The 27,763-nt window shown below is 39.3% G+C and overlaps 1 protein-coding gene across 1 annotated transcript; it reads right to left on the reverse strand.

The window, feature by feature from the left end:
* Positions 1-561: 561 nt before the first annotated feature.
* Positions 562-27,416, reverse strand: GTF2I (general transcription factor IIi; the record flags this gene model as incomplete). Its single annotated transcript, XM_010186892.1, has 18 exons — positions 562-672; positions 1,578-1,630; positions 2,238-2,421; positions 3,219-3,284; positions 4,913-5,008; positions 5,479-5,562; positions 6,243-6,301; positions 6,766-6,949; positions 7,367-7,438; positions 8,040-8,098; positions 8,414-8,597; positions 9,299-9,370; positions 13,171-13,229; positions 15,045-15,228; positions 19,082-19,147; positions 23,963-24,067; positions 24,724-24,786; positions 27,354-27,416. Coding segments are annotated over 18 exons (1,764 nt in total), but the record flags the coding sequence as incomplete, so codon positions are not given.
* Between the last annotated feature and the right edge of the window lie 347 nt (positions 27,417-27,763).

Consider the following 27,763-nt stretch of genomic DNA (forward strand, 5'->3'; position numbering starts at 1 on the left):
AATACTGGCCCCAGGACTGACCCTTGGGTCAGTCAACAATACATTTACTGTCTAGTGATGATTTTGTAAATTCAATCTAAAACCTCAATTTGTATTTTAATTTTTCACAGTACGTATAATGGTGGGGAAAGGTAAAAGCAAAGTGTAATTCAATAGATAGCTATATTGTTCCTCACGGTTTCTAACAACTGCAATATATACATGAGAAAGTAGTAACCAGAGTTAAGACAAAGGAGTTCAGCCTACATGGTTATCAAATGCAGTCTGAGTATTGATGTCTTGAAGTCGCCAAGAAAGATGCAAATCACTATTTACTACATGAGAAAAAAGGGAAAAATATGGATACTCCTACACTAGAGACTGGAGCAAGAATATTTGAGAGATATCACTAAATAGTGACAGTTAGAAAATATTTAACACCTCAGGAAAAACAGAATGCTACATTATGGTCTTTGTAGACTGGACCTGTATTTCAGTGAACCAGCTCAACTGCAGGAAGAAACTTCATCAGACGAAAAAAGCGTCATGATGTTATGATGGGAAACCCGATATTATACACACCTGGTATAGTTACTTGAATGATGTTAAGATCTTCAACACGTGCAGCTGTGTTCACCACTGGTTTTGTTATTGTGCTTGCTGTATTGGCTATATTAGATGAATTATTTTTTCCTAAAAGTAAGAGAATAAATTTTATAAAGCAGTTGTAAAGAAAAAAAAAAATCAAGATTCAAAAATAATGAATGTCATACTTAAGGAAAATATTGTGAAATAACAGATATTTGCAAACATTTCAAAGCAGACCCCATGCCATCCTCAACATGGGTTCAGCTTCCAATGAGACATACTTATTGAAGTTACACACTACTCTCTCTTTCGAAGACAAAGGGCTACATTAAAGATAATGTCAATGTTTTCCTTGCTGGTTTTCTAAAAAATCTATTAAGAAAAGTCAAAAAAAAAGCCTATGTGGAACATGTATTTTGGTATTTTTTTAACAGAAAAATCATAGCACTTGCCATTAGTTCAGTAACACAAACTGATCCATGTGTTCATTGGGAGCGTTCACAAAAGAAATCCTTTACAGTTATTTGTGAGCCACACTGCCCAGTGGCATAAACCAGTATAGTTCAACTAACTGTAGAGTTTTGCCAACCCCTAGTAGCAAATAATAGTATGATTCAAAACATTTAATCCCCTACCTCTGCACTCCTATCTGGGGAGCACTTCTCATTTAGATGACCTACGTATCACGAGCAAATAATGTATTTCTAGACCTGAATTTCTTCTGTGAATCACACCTTGCTTGTTGCATTTTGATAAAAGGTAGTAAAAAATACATTAGAGGCATGGCTATTGGGAATAACTTAAATTTTAATACTTGCTTGCTAAAGCTGTATTTAAACTGTAACTGGTAAGTTATTTTCCCATCTTAAAAACAAACAAGCAAACAAACCAACCAATGACAATGTATGAATGAATCTTTCAGGAATTTGTTAACACCATGCAGCACTCCCAGTTTGTATTTAATCCCTGAAGGACACTTATTTAGAATGTTAAGCAGTTGCAAAACTCACTTTGGGGGCTTCTAGCAGAACCTTCCTTAAGAGCTGCGTCAAACATCTCAGGCCTGCAAAAGATTGAATATTTCATGTACAATAATAAAATTACATTCATCAAGTTTAAAGAAAATGCAATTTTCTAATATTAATTTATTAGATAGGTGCTAAATGATATTGTAAATGCTATATTCTTCTCAGCCAAATAGACAGTCAAGAATGCGATGGCTGAGAGTCTCCACAACTTCTCTTGCCATTGTTTTTACACCGGCCCATGGGTATCTAAATCCATTCTGGACAAGACAAGGCAATTTTTACAACCCCCAATATATGAATCTCCACTTCTCAGCTCTCTACACTGCCAGCAAATTTTATGAGTAATCCATATGTGGTCCACACAGTAGGAACTAAACCAGTGATATGGTAACTGAAGTGGGCTAAGAAATCTGGACTTGCCCTTCCTCCCAAAACAAGCTGTGAGTGTCTTTCAGAACAAAGAGAGATTACCCTTATCTTGCTCCATCTCTACAAGAGCTTTCTGACCATTTCCTCATTTACTAAAAATATTCCAGTGTGTATTTTATAGAGTATATTAGCGACTCGTTCACACCATTTTATTTTTTGGTCTACATTTCAATTCTCAAAGAACAGATTATCAAAGACATACGTGAGTCTTACTTTTTAATAATGAATTTTATCTTAGATTTGTTTCTCAGGATCTTCTCTAGTCTTGGAATTCCAAAAGTAGAAGGTCGGCGGAATGGCACTCCCACAGGAAGGCCTTCCACGTAGAAAAACTCCGGGAAGGATTCGAACAATGCAAACGGCACCTTCACTGGTTCAGTCAGCCCCAGCGCTTCCCCTGGAATGCAACAGAGCAGATAAGCTACCTGCTAGGTACCTGCTGTGTGTACAAAAAGGAAAACCTCAGGTGCAAACAGTATATGATAGTTGGCATGTCCAAACTAGATTAGGTGGAACCACCAGGCTTCGCCTTTTTTGGAGAAGAAAATTAATGAACAGACTCAAACACAGCTCATTCTGTTGCAGTAAATCTGATCGTAATTTGTGGTTGGAAATTAATAATTTGCAGCCAGCTCATGCCACTGTCTGGGCTTGCATACAAGGCTATCCCATTTGTACTCCACTTTGTTACAGGCAATGCATTCTGTCTGTCTCTGCTAGAGAACAGCAACAAGGACAGGTGAGCTTAGTGTTCTTGTCCCAAAAACTGTGCTCAGAAGAGTAATGAGAAATCATTGCTTGCAAAAGTCATTAGCTCCAAACAGCCTGCACTAGAAGCAGCACTGGGATACAGTGCAGCACATCTCTGCAGATGCCATCCATAAAATATCGAGTCCTGTTCGTACGCAGAGCGAGGAAAACTTAAAAGACGTGCCAGGATGTGGATTCACTATGTCTCTGGGTCATTAAAAGAGTAGTAATCCAACCACAACTTCTCCATTTCCAAACGCAAATAAAATGACTAGTGAAAATGTGACAAAAATTGCAAGCAACCCACATGAGAATGAACTCAAATGAGAGACTGCACACAGGGATTGCGGAACCTTTGGAATAAACATGTGAACATATCTATCTTATGTCTAAGTGCATGTGTGTAAGAAAAGCATCCCAGTAAAAAAGAATCAATAAACTTACCACATTTTTCATTAAAAAGATTTTCGACTTTCTCCTTTAAGTCAGTAATTTTGGCATTCCACGCCTCTGCCAGGAGGAAATTGGAAGTATTAAATCAACATGCACACTGTGAATGAATCCTTGAAGAACACTTTAATAAATGTTTAATAAATTACTATGCTTGATAACCAATTTACTATGACAGTAAAATGCAAAAAATGGCTACCATTCTGCAAATGGCACTGGAACATTCTGCTGCAGTCTAAACATCTGTCCACATGAGCTTTGAAAAATACTGCTGACTACAGCAAGGATGATTCAAACGGACGTTAATCCAAGTTATCCAAATTTACAATATCGGGCAACATAAAAATTACTCATCGGAACCAGCACCTCAAATAGCAGCGGAAATTTCGGTGTGTTTAGCGACATAGCCCTGAAACACTTGCCTTTCTCTTGAGAACTAGAAGCTCTATCATAACTTCGACTTGAGCGGGTAAGATCAAATGTGCATCTAGCTAAGCATTCTGTTTGTGACAGCTATCAGCAGCAATCCCGACGTCGGTTTAACTGAGGCTGCAGTACGCGGTCCGTAGCTGGTCTATAAAACTCAAACCTCAGATCAACGTTTAAAAAAGCTGCAGACTAGAGCTTAAAAAAAACACAAAAAAACAAGCCTAGGTCTAATAATAACAAGATAGTACAAAAAAACCCTGTACACAACCGTGAATAGGAATACCGCCCATGCCAAAAGGAGCGGTTCTACCAAATCAGCATCTTATATTCTCTCTAAATTGGGTCAGTAGGACTAAAGAGTTCCTTTGTTTCATGTTAAATTACCATACGGCTCTATAGAAAACTTGGGAGATAAATAAAAAAAAAAACAAAAACACAGCAACAAACTCCTATAAAAATACAAGCAACTAAACTCAAAATGTAATGATGCTGAAAAAACAACCAAGACCAAAAGAGTTTAATGAGACTTGAAAACTGCTTACAGCTACTCTGAATACGGTCATTCATCTCACTTGACTGTAAGGAATTTATCTGGGCTGCAAATTGACCCTGCTTTCAATGCAAAGATTTCCATGCTAAAGCACTGCGCAGTGCTCCTGGTGCTCCTGGTTAAAAAGCTCTGGCTCAACACTCATGAACACAACTGCGTGGCTTCCAGTCCTGTCTGGCTTTATGTGTTTTCCAGAACTGGAGAGGTCTATAAAAGCAATCTTGCAATATCAATTCCGATAGATTGTGGCTTACTCATACCAGTTAGATCCTTCCTAGTTCCTACTTGGGTACCTCTGCACAGCGATGCTCAATATTTTAAGTTTGTAGAGCACTTATTAAGCTTACGCACAGTACCACATCTCAGCTGGATTTATGCACTCTGGTGGTTCTGTGCACCAGACAAGTCCTTCAAGGGTCAGCAACACTGTGAAATAACACAGCAGCAAAGTCAAATTCTCAGCCCAAGTTATTAAGATCTAATGGACCCATGCTGCATTTGTACAGCATTCCCCATACATCATCCAGGATTTCTCCAATGCGTATTACTCTACATGATGAAGAGCTGAAGGTACCTGAAAACAAGAACTGCAGTCATTCACTAACTGTACATTAAAACATAAATTCAAAATATCTCTGATATATAATCATCAGAAGTTTCGGTACCAACATCAATGGAATGCACGCGTGCTAATTCCCACAATATTTACCGAAAGAAAACTCTCTTGCTCGTGGCTTGAAATTCACATTGGACCCATTGGCTGGAGGATTAGTTTGAACAACTGTTGTTTGTGGCTTATTAGGATCTGTAAAGAGACATTAAATATATACATGCAGAGAGCAGGAGTAAGCCATCACACAAAAAGAACAACACAAACTTGATTACTAGAGAAAACAACTTCTGAAAAGAGTAGAATTAAAAAAAACCCTTAAGAAGTTCTTCTAGGGTTGTATTTAAGCATTTGATACTACTGATTACAGCTGTCATTTCTGTGCTCAGGACTGCAGCAGTTCCCACATCTCTGTGTGGAATAAAAGGCCCAAGAAGGTGTCAAACTCCAACATTTTACAGAACCATCATCTGCACAGAACCCAGCATTATTCAGAAATGAAAAATAAAACTCTCTATATTAAAGTGTATCCAAAGTCCTCAAACGAAACTGAGTATGCTACATGAGGTGCATGTATAAGTTAATTATAGGCTATGAAAATGGAGAACAGAAAACATTAGAGGAATAGGAGAACATTAGAAGAATATTTAATATTTCTTCCATACCTTCTTCAACAGTAACTTCAATCTCTGGGACTTTTGAATTTCCTGCAGGACTTTGTGACCGCCTTGAGCTCTTTGGACTAGTTGCTGGAAGTCAATATAATATAAGCTGTAATGCACAAACCCTCTATAACGTATATGCTGCACAGCTAATGAATACAGAGGTGTATTCAGAAAATTCGGACAGGCTGAAGAATCACTTGTATCTTTATAAGTACGGTCTGCATCGCAAAATCTAAACAATCGAGTGAGATGTGCAGCCTTAAAAAGTAGGTTCAGTACTCCTGAAAAGGGCAAGTATTGCACCTAAATTTTCACTTCACTAATGCAGAACAGAAAACTTCATTGTTTCCAATTGTGAGGGAAAGCTTTGCTACATTTTATTATCTAAGTAACAAAATTATTAACTTCTGGATTTTTAAAAGACAATTTAAAAGACTTTCTGTTTTATTCTTTTCTTACAAAACTTCATTGTTACTTACTTTGGTTCACAGCTGTAAGTTAAATATGGTTTAGGCCATTAATAGCAAAATAAAAGTTGCTGAAATTGGGTAAATTCCATTTTCTGTATTGAAATAGCTTTAAGTTGAAAAAAAAGTAGATAAATCAATAGCAGATTTAGAGGCTACTATGCTAGATGATCTGTAAGAATGCCTTTTGTTTGCAACAGCTGTATTTGTCAACCACAAAGATCTCTCAGTCTGCTGAGGAAGCAGAAAGTCAACTATTTATTAATTGATGGCAGCAAATAAAACTTAACTGTTTACCTGTAGTGTTTATTTTACTAGCCAGTCCTGGAGGCAAATAGGAAGTGACAAGTTCAGGTCTAGAAGTTGAAAAATAATACAGCAAAATGTTACAAATTTCTTGGAATTCAGCCGAGTTCCAATTTACGTAACATCAGCTCTCTATAATGAAATTCTGCTGGAAGCAGGGCTGACTCCGACTACTACAACCACAAAAAAAGTTAGAAAATACAAAGTGACGTTTTCTACTCAGTAATTTTCTTCTGGGTATATTTCAAGCAAAAAGAAGGGGAAAAAAGAACTAAAAAAGCTTTCAGGTAGAAGGCCATCTTTCCCCCCTAGATCCTTGATGCACAAAACATGCAAGTTACACATAAGTTTAATAAGGAAGGAATATCCTTTTATGAGATAAAACATACACTGAAGATGTTCTTTCTGTTTCATGGAAAGAGAATTTAAGTTACAGCTAAAGCCTGAAGTTGCTGGGAAGAAAATCAAATAACTTCAAAATCAAAGAGTAAAAATAACTGAATTGCATACATACTTTTTAACAACAAATTTGATTTTGCCACTCCCGCGGACAATTCTTTCGAGGCGTGGAATTCCAAACCATGTGGGACTCCGGAATGGGATTCCTTCTGGCAAGCCTTCAACATACAAGTACTTTGGGTTTGATTCAAATACAGGATAGGGCACTTTCACTGCCTCTGAAAGCCCCAGAGCTTCGCCTGAAAATAAAGATAAAACGATAGTTAACACACAATTGGGTGGTATTTTATCTCAAGTGATTTTCAGAAGCTTGCCTTACAGAAGCTCTGCTACTCATATAACAAAAAAACCCAAGAGAATTATTAAGGCAGATTTTCTACTATTTTCTGTAGAATAACTGCAAATGGTGACTTTGTTCATTTTGTAACAGGTAACATCTAAGTCTGCAGTGTCTACTATTTTCTAAGAACTTTTTTCATTCACAAGCTTTTTATGCACATATCATCATCTCTGTCCTGCAAGTGGAGAAAAATATGGCCTAGGATGCTGTTATAAAGTCATTTATGTCAGTTAAATAAGTACATTAAAACTTAAAACTGTTTTTACAGACAACTTTTAAAACACAGTGGCATTAGAAAACAGTTCATTTAACTTACCAAACTTCGCATTAAATATCTCTTCCACTTGCTTTCTTAGCTTTGTGATTCTGACGTTCCAGTCTTCTTTGGCTGAAAACCAGAAGAGGATCTATGTCAGGGTATTACCCAGTTCTAGATAAAGGGCTACATGCAAACACATTTCTTTCAACAGAGAACTTGTAAACTATCAACATAATCACATCTGAGTGGACAAGGTCACAATGAGTAATAATTATTAATGGCAGCTTAAATGATATACGTAATTCCCTCTATATAATGGAAGATATGCTTAAACAGATTTCAAACATTGACCCAAGTGGGAGAACTTGCTCTTCAGAGCCTTTAGATGCTGGAAGGAATTATTCTAGGGGCTCTTACGAAGTTGGAATTAATTAAGCCTAGTGCATAACAAGAACATTCTTTAGAACAGAGGACAGGGATGTAAAGAGTGCTTTGTTAAACACGCTGATGAGGTGATCCATTCTGCTATTCAGACACAGCTGGACTGCACCACAATCCCAAAAGCCACTCGTGTTCATCATCATCATCAATTTATTCTTTCCAAACCTCACGCAGAGCATGTCAGCACACTAATGACAGAAGGGTTACTTCTTGAAAAATGTTGCTTTGATCCAAATCGCTGTCCCCACCAATCCTCCCCACTGCCACTTGGAGGCAGCACCTGTCTTACCTGGGGTGTTAGACTTGCACTGAATAACTTCTGCGGAAGTGACAGTTAGCAGCTCCGGCCTGCAAACAGAAAGCGAATAATCTGCCCACCTTGACATAAACTAAATAATACTACAACTTATTATGACATGAATTGAACGGTGTGGATTTTTCTATTATGTATTTCATACTTCTGGAAAACGTTACAAAGACAGTTCAGAAGACTTGTCTGGATTGCAAATGCCCATCTTACAATGCAGAATACTTAATCTGCCTATTTGGTAACTAAAGACCAAATGCTTCACGACTTAATGAAACCAAGTCCTTGGTTACACAAAGGTTGTTTGTTGAAAAACAAAACAAAACAAACATTCCGGCATCAGAACAAACACTTACCTTTTGATGACAAATTTTAATCTGTTGCCTGCTTGAATTATTTTTTCAAGGCGAGGGATTCCATACCAGGACGGACTCCTGAAGGGGATGTTGTCTGGCAGCCCTTCAACATAGAGGTCAGTAGAATGTGCCTCAAATTTATGGTAGGGAACAGCTTTAGGCTCAGTGTCCCCCATGGCCTCGGCTGTTAGAACAAAATACATCCAGTAACCAGACAGTTTGGCCATCAGCCTCTCTCAGAAGTTAGCTAAGCTACCAAATCTTCAGGCTGTTGCAAACATGATCCTAGAACCTGGGACAACGCAGGATATCGAAACCTAACAGAGTCCAACTCTCAGCACATCAAGAACATAACAATTTACCATACTGGATCATATTGACACGGGCAGTCACAATGCTAGACTGAACATTACTGAGGTCATCACAGGGCATAATACAGTGGTTTTATTCAAAGTTTTTCATCTATTACAGAGCATCATGCAACACTTTATTCTAGCTCTTACGAAGTTGACTGTTCTTTTTGTACTGGAGAGAATATAAAAATTCACCCAGAAATGTTCTAATACTCACTTTAATGATACTGCAATGGGTATAAATAAGTAAATGGTTGTTTTATTCACCAAAGGAAAAAAGTCCAAATATGAAGGAAATGAGAGCAATTAGAAGAGCTGTACATGTAAGATTTAGAATGTTTTATTAACTAGGAATTTACCTTGTTGTATAAACAGAAAAGTAATACATTTTTCACTCAACTGCCAGTATTTTGAATATTTGCAGAAACTGATCAAAGGTCTCACTCTTGTAGACACTCAAAGGAAATAATGAAAACAACCTTCAGGAAATAAAAAGCCACAAAAGAAAAGCAAGTAACAATACTGTACTCACCAAACTTTTTACAGAAAAGCTGATCTACCATCTTTCTCAGTTTGGTGATTCTGGCATACCACTCCTCTTTCACTGTGTGCGTGAGTGAAACAGAACAAAGACAACATTCCCTAATTATTTTGGTTACAGTTTTCAGTTGTTCAGTTTATAGCATGCATAACCATCCTGCATTTTCAGGTAACCCAGAAAATACTATGAGGAAGTAGTGTGGATTCAACTTGGAAATAGGAAAATGAATTATAAAAAATGTCAAATATTAAAACCAGACTGAACAGTGACATCACACTTGCCGCACAATACACACAGTACATTGGCATGAAGAACTGTAATGCTTTCATCATCTGCCTCCAATCTGTAGATCTTATTTGGAGAAAGGATTAGTTTTTTGTCAGTTTTGTTTCTTAAGAATTTATCTTGACATTCAGTGCAGAATTTGGTAGGCTTATGGGATGAAAACTTGCTTTCAAGGAATTCTCACTAAGCACTGACAACCCCAAAGCAAGTTTTCACAATGGGTGCACACAGCAGTTCGCTGCTCGCTGCATATTCATGTTGAGCTTTCAGCATCCAGCGTGGGCAATACTTTTAAAATGGTGATTAATAACTACATCAAATGATTTTGTCATTCTCCTTGAGATGACAAGCAGCTTAGTTCCAACTCTCCGAAGTGCCGACACTATCCAAGACATAAGTTAAGTCATAATTTAGTCACAGAACCCAACACGTGGCAACGATGTAGATCAGCGTATCCTGGTCAAGAAAACAAGATTAAATACAGTTTTTCCATTATTTTATCACTTGAGCATCTTTGCCTATTGGCTGATACACATGCAACTCTGGAGTTCATGAGACAAAGTTTTGCACCTGAAGACAGTAATGAGTTTGAGCCCTGCTCCTCCAGCAGAACAACAGAGCACAGCGATGATGCCAGCGCTGTCATATTTGGTAGTAGGAATGGTTACAGCTTTTGTTTCTATTTTGTCATGTGTGCTTGTACCCCTAGCTCCCAACCCCCAGTAATATGGTTAGCATAACTGAAGCCATTTTGCAAGGCAAGCAGCTATTCTCGGTGACAGAGCAGGTCACGCATTCGTTCCCTTTCCCTGCATTATCAGGCACTGAAGGTCCTGTGAGCCAAGCAGACAAACCAAACAGATTTCTCCTTCCCTCCCTACCAGCCTCAAGGTTCCTGGGTGCCAGGGCAATTACTCCCTTCCTCACCAGCCTTGAAGGTCCCAGGCACCCGGCCAGCCCAGTGGTAGCGACATCCCCAGCTCAGAACAGGGAAGTGTAACAGCACACAGAGCAGTGCCCATAAAATCAAGCAGTTACAAGTCCTAAGGGGGGAACTGTGGCCAGAGCTGCATCCTGGACCCCTGTGGCCAGGGATGCCTCCCTGTTCTCTGCTTCCTTTGAGGACTGAGTGATTCGTCTTCTTCTGTACCATTTTTGAGTCTAGGTTATGATTGCTATGTTGATACAGCAAGCCATGTATTAAGATCTGACCCAGAGGGCCTAGGTGACTAGAAACCATAGATTAATTTGTATTATAAATCCTGTATTACGCTACTTAAAAATTGTGCTACATTGATTCTGTTTCTAGAATTCCTGTACCATTCTAATAATAAATTCTGTTATACTAATCATAATATCCTGTTAAAAAAACAAAGCTTTAATCGTAACAATGATTTAGTGCTGTCATTCTGCCAAGGATCCCTCAAAGAACCCTGTCTGTCCCCTCAGTGTCAGGTGACAGCAAACAAAGCACATATCATACAAATCACTTTCTTCTTCTGAATACGCCTTTGTGACCAACAAGTGGCAGCTCATCAGTCTCCACAAGTCACCAGAGAGCTGCCACACTGTAGGTTTAGTCAGCATGCACAAGCAACAACTTCTGCTCCGTAACTGCATTGCACCAGGCTGGGGTATCCTCTTAAGGCACCTGCTCACACTTCTCCAGCCACTTCCTGAGCCACACCATCACTGCCTGACTGGTTTATCTTGGAGCCAGTATCAGTCTTCTCAGGGCTTCAGGCTGAGGCTATTTCATAAAACTTTCCTGACCAGCCTATTTCCCACAGGAATGCAAATGCAAATCGTCTTTCTTCTGCCAGTCAAAATACAATTTCTGTACCCATCCCGCTCCTCTCCTGCTGGGGACACAAGGTAGCAGGGGCTGTGGAGACCACAGGACATTGGACATGGAGCCACAAGGAACTGAGAGCTGGGGCTGGTGCTACATAGTTCTCTCTCCTGAGATGGCAGCAGACACGCAGAGCACTAGAGGAGATGAGCTACTGGGAAAGAGGGAATACAAACAGGGCGACAAGAGAACCAAGGGAAAGGAGGCTCAGACTGTCTTCTGAGCTCTGTTCCCTGAGGTGTTATCAACAGCTTCCACAGATATTGTCTTCTCAGAAATAATGCAGAGGTCATACATGAATAAACCATCATTGCAAATTAGTTCCTAATAATGTGCCCTAAAAATGGGTTACCACTAGTTTTCCTAGCTACAGGGGTTTTCTGGGATAGGTAATGAACCTGCTTTGTCTTCATAATCAGTATAACCATATTAAATATGACAAAAACAGCAGAGAAAAGGGCTAATTTAAAAACCCACATAAGAGTACAGTTAAGTTTAAGACTCAGTCATCAGCCTACCCACTACTTTTGTAGTCAAATCTTGTGCTCGAAGGAACAGTAGGTTATTAAGACTCAAGGCATTAGGTTAACTTACACTGCAGGAAAAGTTTCATTCCTACACACATGTTAAAGTGACATCCTTATGACATAATCCCTTTGCTTAAATTGAATACTTAATTTAAATCCTTAATGTTCACTTTAAGCACAGTCTTCGATACGCGTTTTACAACAGAAGAATATGAGTTTACAAAGTGTGGCAGTAGTGCGGATACTGCCATTTACATGCGTGTGTCCCTGTCTGAACTAAGAATTTCTCTGGTATTACTAAGAATTCACAGTTCAACCAGGCTGAGGTTGTCAGTTAGCATTTTGGGGTTGTTTGCTACCATTGCTTCAGGCACACAATCTTTCCACATTTAGCTTAAATGGACAAATAAAAAAAATACCCTGAAGACCAAGAGACAGTAGAATAAAACAAAGGAGAAAAAAACATCCAGGAAAGGAATTTACCAACTACTGCCCATACAGAGGCACAATTATTTCAGAACTCGATTTTTTTTTTCCATACTAAACTTTCATCTCTCAACTTGAGAGGAAACGAGTTCCTGGGTGCAATTGTAACAGACGTCTATTCCTGTAGGCTTGTTTTAACACGGTCGTTTTTGTTACCTTTGGATGGGTGCTCAATGGAGACAAAACATGTAAGAGCATGCATCTGCTGAGAAGTATTTCTGATGGCAAAAGTGGTTAGAATGCAGTGTCTTTGCACTACTATGCGAAAATGGGGTCCTATCATCCGAGCAAGACAGATTCTAGAATAATAAATGTCACTGTAATCAGTATGTTTATTATTGCATTTCAGTTAATCTGATTCTGGCAAAAACCATATATAAGCAATTATTCCATGATACAGAAAAAATGCAGTAGATTCTGCAGTTGACTGAGTTTACTGGGCAGGGAACTGTCTGTATTTCAGCAGACTGACACTTATCTCACTGCTTTTCCTTCTGGCCAGCTGAATCAAACCAGTTGATAGACAGTTAGTATTGGTAACATTGGCTTGGATAGCCAGTGGAAAAGTGCTGTCACTTTGTAGCTAAAGAGAATTCAAAACAAGAGGAATTATTGGCAATGTGTTATTAGTAAAAGCAAATGGTAGCCGTCACTAAGACTGACAAATAGGAAATCATATTGTACTGGTACAACTCACATGTTTGAAGACCTACCTCCTGCAGCTGGTTTGTCCAGTGGCACATCTTCTTGCACCAAATTTAAAAGCTCATGCCTACAAGAGTTGAGATACACGCTTCAACAGTGATGTACACTTTGATAAACCACAAGTTACAGCCTCAAGTCATCACTGAAGGATTAGAAAAAAAAACCAAACCCAAAAACAAACAAAAAACCAGACAGGGAACATCACAACCCCCAACACTAAATTCCAATCAACACCAAAGTACTGTAAGGGCTGGTTGGAACCCGACTGACAAAAACTTTTCTTCATGCCAGACACCCATATCCATCTGAGTCACAACATCTCATGGTAACATACAGGGTACGTTAAAATTATCTCTGAGGTCTAAGATGCACTTCATCAGAAACAAAGATGCAAATAAAAATACTTAACCTTTTAAAAATGAAAATGTCAAAGCAGACATTTCCACTTCCCAAGTACAACCAGTTTAAGCCATATTAAAAAAAACCAAAACAACAACAAGAAAATTCTGACATTTCTCACAGAGCTGAACTGGTTTTTCTGCTGCTCTAGTTACCATATGTTACAAAGCTCATGAACAGCACAAATTAATTACTGCTAACAAATAAGACAAATTTGACAAAAGTAGGTGCCAGCACTGCATAAATACTAAAATCAGACATTATGTGTAGATTTTAAGTGAGACAAAAAGTAGATCTATACTTCCTCCTCTTCTCTGGTTATCTGCAAGTGTTAGGATGACAGAAACGAAACATCTATCTCTCAAATTCGAGAAACTAGCATCCGTGCTAAGGACAGCACAGAGGCACAGGTTGTTACTATCAGCAATTCTGAGCCTGACCATTGCAGTCAAGTAGATTCCTGCCCACTTCAAAAACTCTTGGATTCGGCTCTACACCACTGAACAACAGTAAAACATCAGCTGTTACTCACAGAAGCTTCATTTCAACTGGAAACACCCATCCGTGGTGTGAAAGATCACATCTGTCTGAAGGGAAGCACCAAACTAAAAAAGGTAAATATCCACCCACTACCAAAGCTGCGTATCTGTCTGCCACAGTCATACCCACAGTACTGGATCTCGAAGGGCTCTGCAGCTCTGAGATCCAGCACTCGGCATCCACAGACGCTGGCATCTCTCCCTGCACATCCTGAATTCAGGCTTGATCCAGGTTCCTTTCCAATCTCACTTGCCTTGGCTGAAAGTAATGTTAGGGCTCTTCTAGGGAAGACACCAAGGCAAGAAAGAAGAAAAAGAGAACAAAAGGAGCCTAGAACATCTCATGAGTCTCATGTCCTCACTTTAAAGGCAGACGATGTCCCTGTCAGGCTAGCTATGGAAAGCAACTGAGCCCTCAAGCAGTTTCTACGTACATCTAAGGTCTCCACATATACTACCTGATCTACCTCCAAACACACCAAGGACACACATCCAACTAAAATCACAGGAACTAGTAGCTATTTTGGCCTCAAGCCTGCCCTGGGAGATGCTATACACAGATATAGCCATAGCCACCTTGATACAACATTCCAGCAAGAGAATAATAAAAGCATAGAATGAAATTTAGGCCAGGATTCTCAGCTAGCATAAAATATTCTCAAATCAATGGCTTTCAACCACAAAGATGAAAATCATACTAAAAGTTCTGCCCATGACAAGAAGTCCATGGTACTAAAGAGATCTGTCCAGACCTCAGCTACCAGCATGGTGCTCAGGTGATCTGACAAGCCGAATTTATCAGAGAGAACATCAGCTAAAAATTACTCATCAGTACTGCAAACGAACGTGTCAGTAGAAGTCGGTTTGGAAGTTCCTGAAGACAAAACAAAGCAGTGCAGAGGCAGCACAAAACAATGCAGGAGCAAAAAAGCAAACTTCCTTACTTTTTAATCACAAACCGGATCCGCTCCTTTGCTAGAAGTATCCTCTCAAGTCGGGGAATGCCATACGTGGACGGCCGCCTGAAGGGAATTCCTTCTGGCAGCCCTTCCACATACAAGTCGTCCACATGTGACTGGAAGAGTGGGTATGGGATAGACACTGGACCTTTGGCTTTTATAGCTTGAGCTTTAAGAAAAAAGAATAAAAACGTGAGAATAGCTTGTGGCTCTACTCAAATTATACGTTTGATATCACTCTGAAAAACATTAAAATTAGCAGACAGGCAATAACCCCCTCAGCATATTTAAACATGCAAGCATGTGGGGGTTTGTTTAATAATTCCAATTTACAGTAAACAAGCTTCAGACCTGCATATGCAGATTCTCCTCTTTTCCTTGTACTCTGTAAACATTTAAAAACAGAGGCTGCACCTGTTACAGGGAGGTTTCACTGTATTTTGGGAGGTTTTTTTAGAAATAAAGAACGCATTTCTAACACAGTTGAAAAAACCATGGCCCTATTTGTGAACTCTTTGAAACAAATGACAAGCAACTAACAGCTGGAAAACTACCTCAATGTATTTCTTTAAGTTATGAGTAATAATATCAACACACCTATCAGGCTGGCAAACGGCATGATGGTTTGCAAATAGCAAGTGGGCTGATGACTTCATGCTCACAAGGGTGTGTTAACTTTGTAGGCCACGCAACAAGAATTCTCTATTACCAGCTGACTGATCTACAAATAGTTAGGTACGCCCCGTTGTTCTGCTATGGAAATTAGATGCAAAGAATTATTTGAGGAGAGGAAGGCCAAGCTAAGGCCAAACTAGAGTACAATGATGTTGTGACAACATTTCTGACAACAAAACTACTCAAAAGACCTTTTCAAGCAACTGAATGTAACGTGCAAGCAGCCCATGGCTCAGAATATCGTTGTATACAAAATGATCACTCACATTAACTCACCAATTCTTAGAAAAATAAGTAGGTTTTCAAGGCATTTGGGCAACATCCTCTTTCAACCACTTGGAAGCAGAACAGCTCTAAGTATGTTTATCACAAAACAGGGAAGCTTTGAAATACTGTATATATCTTAGTCTTACATTCTGATGACAACCGAGTATCAGAATTTTAGAAAACCGTGAGAACTGTGCTTCAACGAGACCTGGTTTCAACTGCCAAGTACAAGATGGTCAAAACTGGAACCAGAGAACAGATACGTACAGAGAGGGTTGACTCTCGGCAAACAGACTAAAGAAATCCTATCCAAACCTGCACTAAAGGGGCTGCAGAACAATCACCAAAAGAGCTGCTGTGTATCACACCAATCCTTCATTAACATAGATTTTTATTGCAGTCATATACCTCTTCTAAGAAATATTTAAAATTATTCTCAGCCCTGGAGGCTATTGTGGCAAGTGGTGAAAAGCGTAACAAATGCAGCAGATGAGCCTCAGATGGAAACGAGTGTTTGTGGACCACAGTCACAGGAAAAAAGATCAAGAACGCCACTAAAATCTAGATCACCACACAGCATCAAATAACAACAGCTTCAGAGTAACAAAAATCCTGTCTGTTTAAATAAGAAAATAACAACAGGTAAGTTTTAACAAGTGATAGTCTTTATTTCCCTTAAATCAGCAAACATTTTAGCAAATACTCTTCAAACAGCCTAAGACCATGATCCGCATCCCAGTCTGCAGTGAGGCTTCCTAGATTTGGAACCGTACCTGTTTTTGCATAGAAATCCTACTGAATAGAGGTTTCATTTTTATAAATTAGTCTGTATTTGTGAGCACCATCTTGTACGTACACTATACAGTAATCTCATTTAGTTTATAACCAAACATGACAATCAATATCTTTTCAGACACGTCAGCTGTAACACGTATCAATGACTGACATTGGTAAGACACCGGATTTACAGATGCCAACAAATCTGAGGAGCATTCTTGGAATTCTGGACTTGTATAACTCATTTCAGTAAATGGGAAACGGCATGCCCATACAGATAGAAAGAATTGAAAGCTGATATAGAATTGGTTTGTGAATCAGTGAAATGTTGTCATCCACAGGGAAAAAGGGGATAATTCAATCGCATATGTCCTGGTATGGAAAGTCAAGAATAGCTCTGTATTCAACAGACTGCACAGGAGATGTTTAGGCTGGCTATGTGCAAACACCAAAACCAAAATTAAAGCAATTCACAGAGAACAATGCTCCTTTTTAAAGCAATTAAAATACTGGGAATCAGATTCTGAACTAGTTTTACTTGGTATGAGTTGCTTTCAGTGGGTTGTTTAAATGTCAGATGATAGTCACACCCAAAACATGCAGTAACTCCAAATCACAAGATCCATTCTGAAAGCACTTTCACTTTTCATGGCAGATGAGCACCACCAAAGAGCTGCTGCTCTTTTAGTCTGTGACATGTGGACACAAAATACATAGAGGTGCAACATCTGGAGACAAATTCCTAGGTCTAAGATGTCTGCTTCTTTTTCTCCCCCCAAACAATTAATAGATCATCATAGAATCATAGAATACCAGATTGGAAAGGACCACAAGGATCATCTGGTCCAACCTCTCAAAGTAAAAGTACAGTTTAAATGAGATGAGTCAGCACCCTGTCAAGCTGACTCTTAAAACTGAGCAATGTAGGGGAATTCACGAATTCCCCTGGGAAATTATTCCAATGTCTGATTGATCTCCCCAGAAGCAACTTGTGTCCATTACCCCTCGTCTTTTCCATGGGACTCCTTGTGTAAAGGGAGTCTCCATCTTCTTGGCAGCCACCCTTTATGTACTGGTACATGGTAATAAGGTCCCCCTTAAGCTTTCTCTTCCCAAGGCTGAACAGGCCCAGTTTTCTCAGCCTTTCTTCATATGGCAGCTCTTCCAGTCCTCTGAGCATCCTCATGACCCTTCTCTGGACCCTTTCCAACCTGTATGCATCTTTTGTATATAGTGAGGACCAAAACTGAACGCAGTACTCAAGGTGTGGTCTGACCAGTGCTGAGTAGAGAGGGATAATGACTTCTTTATCTCTGCTGGAGTTCCCTTTTTTAATGCAACCCAGCATCCTGTTGGCTTTCTTTACAGCTGCAGCACACTGTTCGCTCATGTTGAGCTTGTCATCCACTGAGACCCCCAGGTCCCTTTCCACAGGGCTGCTCTCTAGCCAGGTAGAACCCAGTCTCAGCTGCATCCTTGGATTATGTATTCCCAGATGCAAGACCTTACATTTGTCCGTGTTGAACTTCATACAGTTCCTGTTAGCCCACTCGACCAGACTGTCCAGGTCTTCCTGGAGGGTCGCTCTCCCTTCTGGAGTGTCAGCTACCCCACTCATTTTGGTGTCATCAGCAAACTTCATCAGGGAGCTCCTGATCCCAACATCCAGATCATTAATGAAGATATTAAATAGTGTCAGGCCCAATATTGATCCCTGAGGAACCCCACTTGTGACTGGCTGTCAGAGAATGGACCATTTACTACCACCGTCTGGGTACGGCCCATCAGCCACTTCCCCACCCACCACACAGACCACTTATCTAGGTTGCAGTTTGTCAGTTTTTCAAGGAGGAGGCTGTGGGGAGGCTGTACATAATTATGATTGAATTGCAGTGAGGCAACAATCAGAAAGAAACAATCAATCAGTGGTAACCTTTCCCCAGAGCCATTTTAAAAGACTGTATCATTTAAGGACTCAGGGCAATTACAGAAAAAAAGGCCAGCTCTCTCAAACGTGGGTGCCCAAGACACGAGCACGCTGGAGCTCCAGGAAACTGAGCACAACTGAAAAACAAAATCAAGTTTCGCACTTCTGTGCCAAACACAGGCACACAATTTTGAAATTACTCTGCTCACCAAAAAAGATACTTTCCCCAGGTTTAAGTCTTCTAACAATATTTAACCCTTTGGTGCTGTAAGCACGGGTGAGCTCCTGAGCCAACAATAAGATGTGTACCCAGGAGCTGTGATTTATGGTTTCAAAGGACTAGAGGCAATTGTTTGGAAAGGAGTGTACCACATACCGTATTTTTTTTCAAACAGCTCTTCAACTTGCTTTCTCAACTCTGTAATTCGCGCATTCCACTTCTCTGCAAAGAAGAGGAGGACAGGTCAGACTACAAACAAAGCTGAGAATATCTTGTAAAATCTATGTCACCACTAACTGAAATACACAGTGTGCTTTTGCTGCTCACTGGCATAGAGGTAACCGTGGAGTACGGCAGAGGCATACCTTAAAACACATCGACACATTCAGAAAGTAAAAGGACAGAATGAAATGTTTAGGATTACCTCTAAAACCTGTGCAGATGTTAAACCAAGATAAAAAAACCAAACCAAAACAACCAAACCAAAACAAAAAACCCCAAACAAACAAACGACAACAACAACAAAAACCCACAAAAAACCCCAGGCTAAAGTAACTAGTAACTTTAGCAGCTCTCACTGCCATCAGGGGTAAAGTCAGTTTGCAGCCACTGTTGACAGTTATCTAAATCTGGGCACTGAAAAGCTTAATCAGTGAATCTTGATAAAGCTTACAGCAAGTACATGAAGTTGTTTGGGTGCAAATCCTTACAACTATCTGGGTCAGGAGGCACTGTGCCATCCTCCACATTAATCCAGTATTCCTCCAAGTCTTGATGTTGCAAAACTTCCATAAATCCCACTTTTGAAAGAAGACACAGGCTGCAAGACAGAAGTTATCCAAATCCAATCATGTGCTCCATGGAGAGCTGCATTAAACAGCAGAATTTTAACATCTAATGTTCTGCTTGTGACAAAGAGCACATGTTTTCAGAGAGCTTTCTGTACTACCTCAACACTTTTAGGAAAATGCCACAACTCTTCTGTAGATGGTACCAGATGCTGGCTGGCCTTTTTAGAATGAATTAAGAAGCAAATGTACTTACAGCTTATTCCTGACACCAAAGATTTGAACCTATTAACTACAAAGGCCAAAAAATGAAGCCATTCAAGCTATTACACTTCTAGTTGTCAAAAAATTCTTGTATCAGACAAGACAGAGGATTCAATTTTGAATCCATATCGAAAGGGATTTAAAATATTCATCCACAGACCAACGTACACAACTTTGGTGGCCATGTTTAGGCTTATTTTTAAATGTAATTTCATGGATATCAAGAGGACAGCACGCTTCAGATGTAGGCAAGAAAAAGACCTTGTTCAGAGGGGAAAGGGTGTTTTGGCATGCTGCCTTGCATCCACACGAACTATTCATTCGAGTTACTTGGCATATCACCTACATCAATTAACCTGTTCGTATTTTGAAAGAACATCCTTGTGGATTAATCTATATAATTGCTTCTGCCACCTTTCTTACGGCTATCCTGTAGTGCACAGCTTTTCAGTTGATAAAAATGTCTTGAGTTCAATGTCTTCCATTCCTGTGCCTCTTGTAATATTTCCCCCATTAACTGCAGGTGTACAGCCAGATGAAGCTCTTTCTGGTTCCAGCACAACTACCAACTGCATTTTTTGTTGACCTACAGAACAATGGATTAACAGCAGCATTACCAGTAAGAGTCAGAAAAATACAAGTCAGAAATTCCTGGCCTAAAGGGGAAACCCTGATTTACTCAACAGAGCCAGAGAACAAATATGGACAGTCCTACGGCAAGGGTTTTGAAAGGCACCTGCGTGACTCCAGATTACAACCTAGAAGAACCTGTCACAGAGTTGAGATCCCTTCAGTTCACCAAGCTCTGAGGCAGACTCAGCAAGCAAGCTTCTCGAAAACTCAGGCTGGCTTTTGTCCGAGAGAAGAGCCAGAAAGAACGTCATACCATATTACAAAGCAACCATAGAAAAGTACCCAAATAATACTGTTCTGAATGTTGGTTGCTGCTGCTGTAATTTTAGGAGAAGCTGCTCCCACGCAACCTGGTTTCCCTTTGCTTATTAGCACACTCACAAGAGTGTTCCTACATGAGCCATTAACTTGTCATGGCTTTGTTTCTCTGTTACTAAACCCCACAGTCACTGCCCAAATATTCCAAGTGAATCTTTTCAAGCAACTCCTTCCATGCACCTCTCCCTCCAATGGAAACACTACAGGGGGGATTAATAATCAAATATGCCACAATACAGGCACGTTTATTCCGAATGGTGGATACACAGATAATAGGCAATTGAGAAACAAATAATCATAACTGGCTCACACCTGGATCAGCACACTGTTTGTTGTAGCTACTTTAGTATTTTATGAGTGAATTGTCAAGTTAGGCTACAGAGGTATTTCAAAATTCAGAGGGGTTATTAGGTAACCAGCATGATTTTTAATCAGACTGTCAGATTGTCAATTGGTTTTTAATCAGTTGTCTTGAATTCAGATCAATCACTGCAAAAACATTCTTTTGTCACACACTTTGGGCTTCAAGTTGAAGACTTACTGCAAAGCTACGTTGATACTCTGTTTTGGTAATCACTCTCTACAGAGCAGTTTAGTTTTCCCATAGGCACCAAGATAAGTGGTAGTTTCCTTTTATTCCTATGTATACACCTTCTGGTACATGGGAAACACCATCCCAATTAAACAGTAACCCTGAAAACTTCCCCAGTCCATCCATACTCTCTTCAATTTATCCCGTTCTCAGCTCCTTGCGGACATGCTCCAGATAACATCCACTACAGAAGGGGCAACCTGCACAGGACACACAAAACGATGCTCAGGTACTAGGCACGTTCCTATTGCCATCACCATGCCACACTCTGCAGGGAATTAAAAAGAAAAACACACAGCAACTCTAAGCATGCCACAGGCTAGCAAAACCTGTGTTCAACGGTGTGTCGAAATGGGGAAGATCTACACTTTCCATCAGTGCCATAGTGAGACAAGAACTAAGGGGACGTTTTTTCCACTAAAACAGTACAATACAACTGCAAGACACAACTTGAAGCTTCTGAGCTTTTGATGAAATCTCTAAGAAAGAAAAAAAACACATTGTGGGAAGAGATTTTTACTGACAATGTCAGTTCCTTTCAGCAAAGATATTTTTAACCTTAAAGAGTTGGTTCAGAAGTATTTTTGAAATCCAACCTCCGTTCCCATAGATTATCAATTTCTATCAAGCATTTTACCTTACACTTTTCATTCTTCTCCCTGGTTACAATTATTTTGTTTCCCACTTTGTCCTCCTGTTTCCACAAAACTGAGAGCACAGCACATTATGCACCCTGTTTCTTGGGCCATTTGGGGTACCTGATCTCTGCCGAGATCGAGACATACAGGAAGCCTCTCCAGCTCACAGCTATCTAACATCTGGGTCCCATCAGTTCTGTGTCAAATTCTGAAAGTCCTTATCAGATGAGACAGATTTCTCTCTCGAGTATCTGTACCTCCTTTCCAGTCCTCTGAGTGCATGTGCCTTTGTCATTCTGCATGTATTCCTGACAGAATTAAACACCTCCTTTCTCCTGTCCAACTATCTAATATTAGACTTCATTAGACAAAGGTGTAAAGTCTTCTGAAATGTTCAAACAGCAGCACTGCAACTACCAACAGCAGCTCTTTTTTCCATTACAGCAAATGAAGTCTACCTCTACAAAGCTTCTCATACTCATTTTGTGTTTTAACCAGACCTGGCAACACTGTAGAGAAATACCACTTTCTGTAGGTGAACCCCAAAAGTTAATATGAGGGGCAATAACCTCAATACAATTTAGGAAGCCCAGGAATAAAGATATTTGAATAATCTATGATCTGAAAAACACTGTAATCTAACTGTGTGGCAGACAGTTAAGAGCAAAGTCAACTCAGAAGCAATAGTGAGCAGGTAAGCTTGAGATGTTTAATCCATGTTTCAGCACTGCAAGCTCAACTCAAATTTGTATCATTCTAACATTTTATTATTACCTTTGCTCTAATCATCCTCGCTGTTTATTTCCTGCCAAGCTTAGATGCTGTTTTCTACTAAGGGAATATATTCTAGCAAAAGCTTTGGCAGTATTAACTGCTCAATCTTCTCCTCTACTAATGTTGCCATTATGTTCTCCTGACCCAACCAAAACTAACCAATGCTGCATGTGGAACTGCGTATTAGTATCAATGATCTTTTGAGAATAGAGCTCTCAACAACATTTTATTCATTCTCACTGAAATGAGCATGAAATACCATGTTTCACACAAAACGTTGTCAGAAGAGGTTCCACAGGGATTTTTCAATTGACCTCAAATCTCAACAAACATCTCAAACCAATATGTGCCAAAGGACATATTCCTGACTGCGCACAACCTTATAGAAGTACACAGATTCACAGAATATCTGCCCAGAAAGCAAACCAAAACAAGATATAAAGAAGAGGTATGGGGCTGCAACAAACCACACAGGAGGTGTCTTTAACCAGAATAACCAGTGTGTGGACGCATTTCTTCAGCAAGAATTCCGTATCGGGTATCATGAAAGAACACTACCAAGAAGACTCCAACTTTGTGTGTCCACAGGGATCAAGCAGGCTACTCAGCATAACAGAGTCATTCGGTTACCTTCCCAAATGTGGCTCCCCCCCTCAGCACATCTTCACTGCTCACAGTAAGTACCAAGAAAGATCAGCTAGCCAGGCTCCTGACCTCCCGTTGGCCATAATTCAGTACACTCGTAAATTTAGTCTTACCTTCTTGTCCGAGAAATCCACGGACAGAAATCTAGATTTATTTATATTTTGTTAAATTATTCGCATTGTCTGTTTAGATGGTCATCAGAATAACGAGAAACAACAGAGGTAGCCTATGGTGATGATTATACTGCAGCAATACATCTACAAAGAGCCCTGGGCCCTCAAATGAATACACACACTGGCGTGTCTCACTCCTGCAGTGTGCAATTGTGTGACACTTTTTATGAAACAGAGCAGAGACACGAAAGAAAGTTTCATTTTTATCTTACCAAAATTGAACTCTCTCGCTTTTCTTCTCCCAGTATTGACAGCTTCATTAGCTGACTCGGTCTTTGATCTCTTGTTAGGGGGCAAGTACTCCTCATCATCATCATCTTAAAGAAACATTAAAATATCGCTGTTTTAATCTCCAGAGACCTCACATACGACATCGGAACTGCTTTGAATTTCAAAGCTCTAATGCCACTATTGAGCTGTGCATCAAACTGGGGCAACATACTTATCTGAATAACTAAGGGCATCAAATTGTGCAACGTACTTATCTGAATAACTTTAAAAAGCCTGGCTTGTGTAGGAACAATATGTGTAAGACAGTCAGCACAATGCATAAGATTGTTAAAGAGCAAAGCTTCTTCTGTACTTCCTAAGAAAAACAGTATCATGCTTTGAAACACGACTGGACATAGCATGACCATAAAATGACCACGCAACAGTAAAAGACATCGGGAAATAAATCGTGCAGACATAGACTACACATTTTATCTAATTGGAAGTATCCATTCACTAATAAGTCTTGAAACACAGTACCTAAGTTTTATCTTGAAAAGCTCTCAGGTGCTAAAGCCAGTTTCAAAACAGTGTAAAACTGATGGATGTTACATTACAGATAAAAACAGAATTATAGTAATTTGCACGATCCAAACTGGCACACAATCCTATTCATTCAGTGCCAAGTAATGCAGGCATTGTAAAACATGTTTTGGACATAAAAATGCCCAATGGGCTGAAAATAATGAACTGGAGAACTAACCTTCGATGGTGACCTCAACCTCAGGATCCTCACTTGTTTCTGAAGTGGCATGCTGGGAGGAATCTGAAGGGGGAAAAACAGGACTGCTGAAGGATGCACACAGTAAAGATCTTTAACCAAACACTCCGTGAGTTTGTGTCTAAACTAACACCTGTCAAAGAATCCCCCTGGCTCACTGAAATGTTTTGCACTCACAGCATGCATCAAAAACAGAAGCACAGATATTTTACCATAAGCCTTTAAGCAATCCTAGACCAGGGTAAGGACGTGGGGATTATAATTGCTAAATTGCGTGTGGAGCAGTGCAGAGTAAGTGCTAATGACAGTGGGAAATTCCTTATTCCTGGCTTAATAGGATTAATACAATCATAAATATTTCTCTTTGTTATCAAGGATTATTGAAAATATAAACAAAGGCTATGTGCCCCTACAGATGATATATTCCTTTACCACTTATACAGACTCATAGTTGTTGCATTATAATGATTTTCATATGAAGCTGCAAGGCCAAGAGAGAGAAATGAGAAGGAAATTCATAATCACAATGCTTTCGTTGGGGCAGCCTGCACCAACATAAATAGGATTAGGCCTATCAATACTCGTTGGGAGAAAGCAATTTGTATTTAACTGCAGTACAGTTCAAAAAAGTGAAGCTAATTATATTGGAACCTCTTTCAAAACCACATATGAAGGAATATATTTTAATTATCCTGGCAAAGAAACGCTGTGCATTGAAGAATATCTTGTTTCAGATATTTGCAAGCTGGAAATATGATATCACTTTGAGAGCAAGTCTGAAGGAATCCCCATTTCAAAGGCTCTTCACGTGATGTTGTGTACAGCAGAGATTCAGCAGTATCTACTGAGACATGTTAACTGGAGTATATTTGTCAAATATATCATCTAGTTAATGGAAAATGTTGTATGATGTTTTGATTTAATGCAGAAGGAGTGCTGGGTAGATAACTAGCAAATGGAAAGCACAACAAAAGGGAAGAATTGGGAGGTAATGGTCTTTCAGTAGATGTGAACATAGTATGGTTATAAAAATGACTATTACAGCAACCGAGCCCTTAGAACCTTTTCTCATGCTCTCAGGAAAGTTGTTTTTTTTAAAAAAAAACAAAACCAAAACCAAAACAACAAACAACAAACACAACAATTTTTGAAAATTTAAGAACAGCCACAAAGACTGGCAAAAGGTCCATCCAGTCCCATACCAAATCCCTGAGAAACAGTCGTAACTAAGAGAAATATGCAAAAACGTCAAAGCAAATGGTAACAAAGTTCTGGAAGAAAACTCCCAAACAGGCCATGTCTTCTTACGTCACATTAAACCAACTAGTTTAAACACTAGAGTAAGGGTTTTTTAAACAATGTATTATCATCACTAGGTATTTCTTCATCTTAGGTAAATACACACAGTCCCTAAGCAGCAGCCTGCTTCAGTTGTAATGCTGTCGTTCACTGGCACTGTCTCCAGCTTCTCAAATGTGATTTTATTGAGTTTAAGACAATTTATTTCGATGCACATAAAACCCAACTTTCTGACTGCTGAATGCCAATCACACCACACACCACATACACACACATACATTCCCTCCAAGATCTCGGACATCTTTATCATCTCCAGCTAATGTGGGCGATTCCAGACGTGCGTTAATTCTGCCATTCCCTTTTTCACCACTTTGTCAAGGTTACTGAAGTGGACAAACAGTGACCATTCCCAGAGATATGCACCAAAAGGTATGTTCGTACACCCCTCCGATGTTTTCCTTTGCAGAAAGCAAACACTTCTGCATCACAGGCTGCAGCTTTCAAACAAACTTTCAGAAGATGCCTGTTGTATGTATTTAAATGTCTATTACATGTATTTCTTGAATAATGATTAGAAGGATATACACCAGATTTCATAAAATCCAAGCACTGTTATCAGTTTTTCTTTCTTACTCATCTTTGTAAAGATCAACAATAAGTAATATTGTTTTATAGAGTCCAGACAAGACTGCCTACACTGTATGGCTATTTAAACATCAAATGAAATTTAAGTTTTTAACTGCAATTTTCATAAATACTAACCTTCACAGATAGGTTTATTCTAGTCAGGAAAACCAGGCTGCAACTTTCAGCACATCTCTTATAGAAATGTGTAAAGGAGAACAGCTTTGAGAAAAGGGTGCGTAACAAAATCATATTCTGACACACAGGGCCACACTTAGCATCTGTAGCTATAAAAATCTACAGAGTCAAATCCAAAGCAAAGTCTGAAAAAGCAAAAAATACTCATGATTCAGGTTTGAGAGTCAAGTAGTCAGAATGCAACTAGCCGCAGAACGATGTAATTTTAGCATCATGTCAAATCATTAAATGTTTGGTGACAAGCACCTTACAAATGCAATTTATGATTTAAGAGAAGGCAAGCACCACAACTTGCTCATGGCAAGCCACAGAGTGGCGTGATTGGGATTAAAAGCAAAATAAAACCAAAAACCAACATTGTGGAAATAAGGAAAGAGAATGCTTCGAGAAGATGTGCAACTTTTAAGGTCTCATCTTTTCAAGTACTTCTGTAAAAAAAAAAATCCAATGATGTTAAATTCATCTCATTAAAAATATTTAATATCTCTAACCTTCTACTGGCATTGGCATTTCCACGTCTCTCCCTTCACTGCAATCTGAACTCCGGTGGCTTCCTTTAGACAAATATAAAGTAAAAAACATACCATAATAAAAATACAAGAGGAACTTCTAACACATATTATTCAAAGCAAGGATTTTTATAAGTGAAAAATCCAGAATTATAACATTCACATAAACAACATACAGAAGGCTCAGTTTCTGAATCATAAATTCATTACAGCACAAGCACTTTGACATTATAAAGAAATTAATACATTGAAATGCAGATTAGTATTTCCTAGTATTCGCAAATGGGGAAACCAGTATTTTTAATATAGACTGCAAGAAGTTGAAATAAACATACAATTCTGGAGTAAAATTATTTCAGATATTGCAAACGTGATGCCCATCTACAAGAAGG

This window comes from Mesitornis unicolor, unplaced genomic scaffold (genome assembly GCF_000695765.1).
Source record: "Mesitornis unicolor isolate BGI_N332 unplaced genomic scaffold, ASM69576v1 scaffold19506, whole genome shotgun sequence".
Taxonomy (NCBI): Eukaryota; Metazoa; Chordata; class Aves; order Mesitornithiformes; family Mesitornithidae; genus Mesitornis; species Mesitornis unicolor.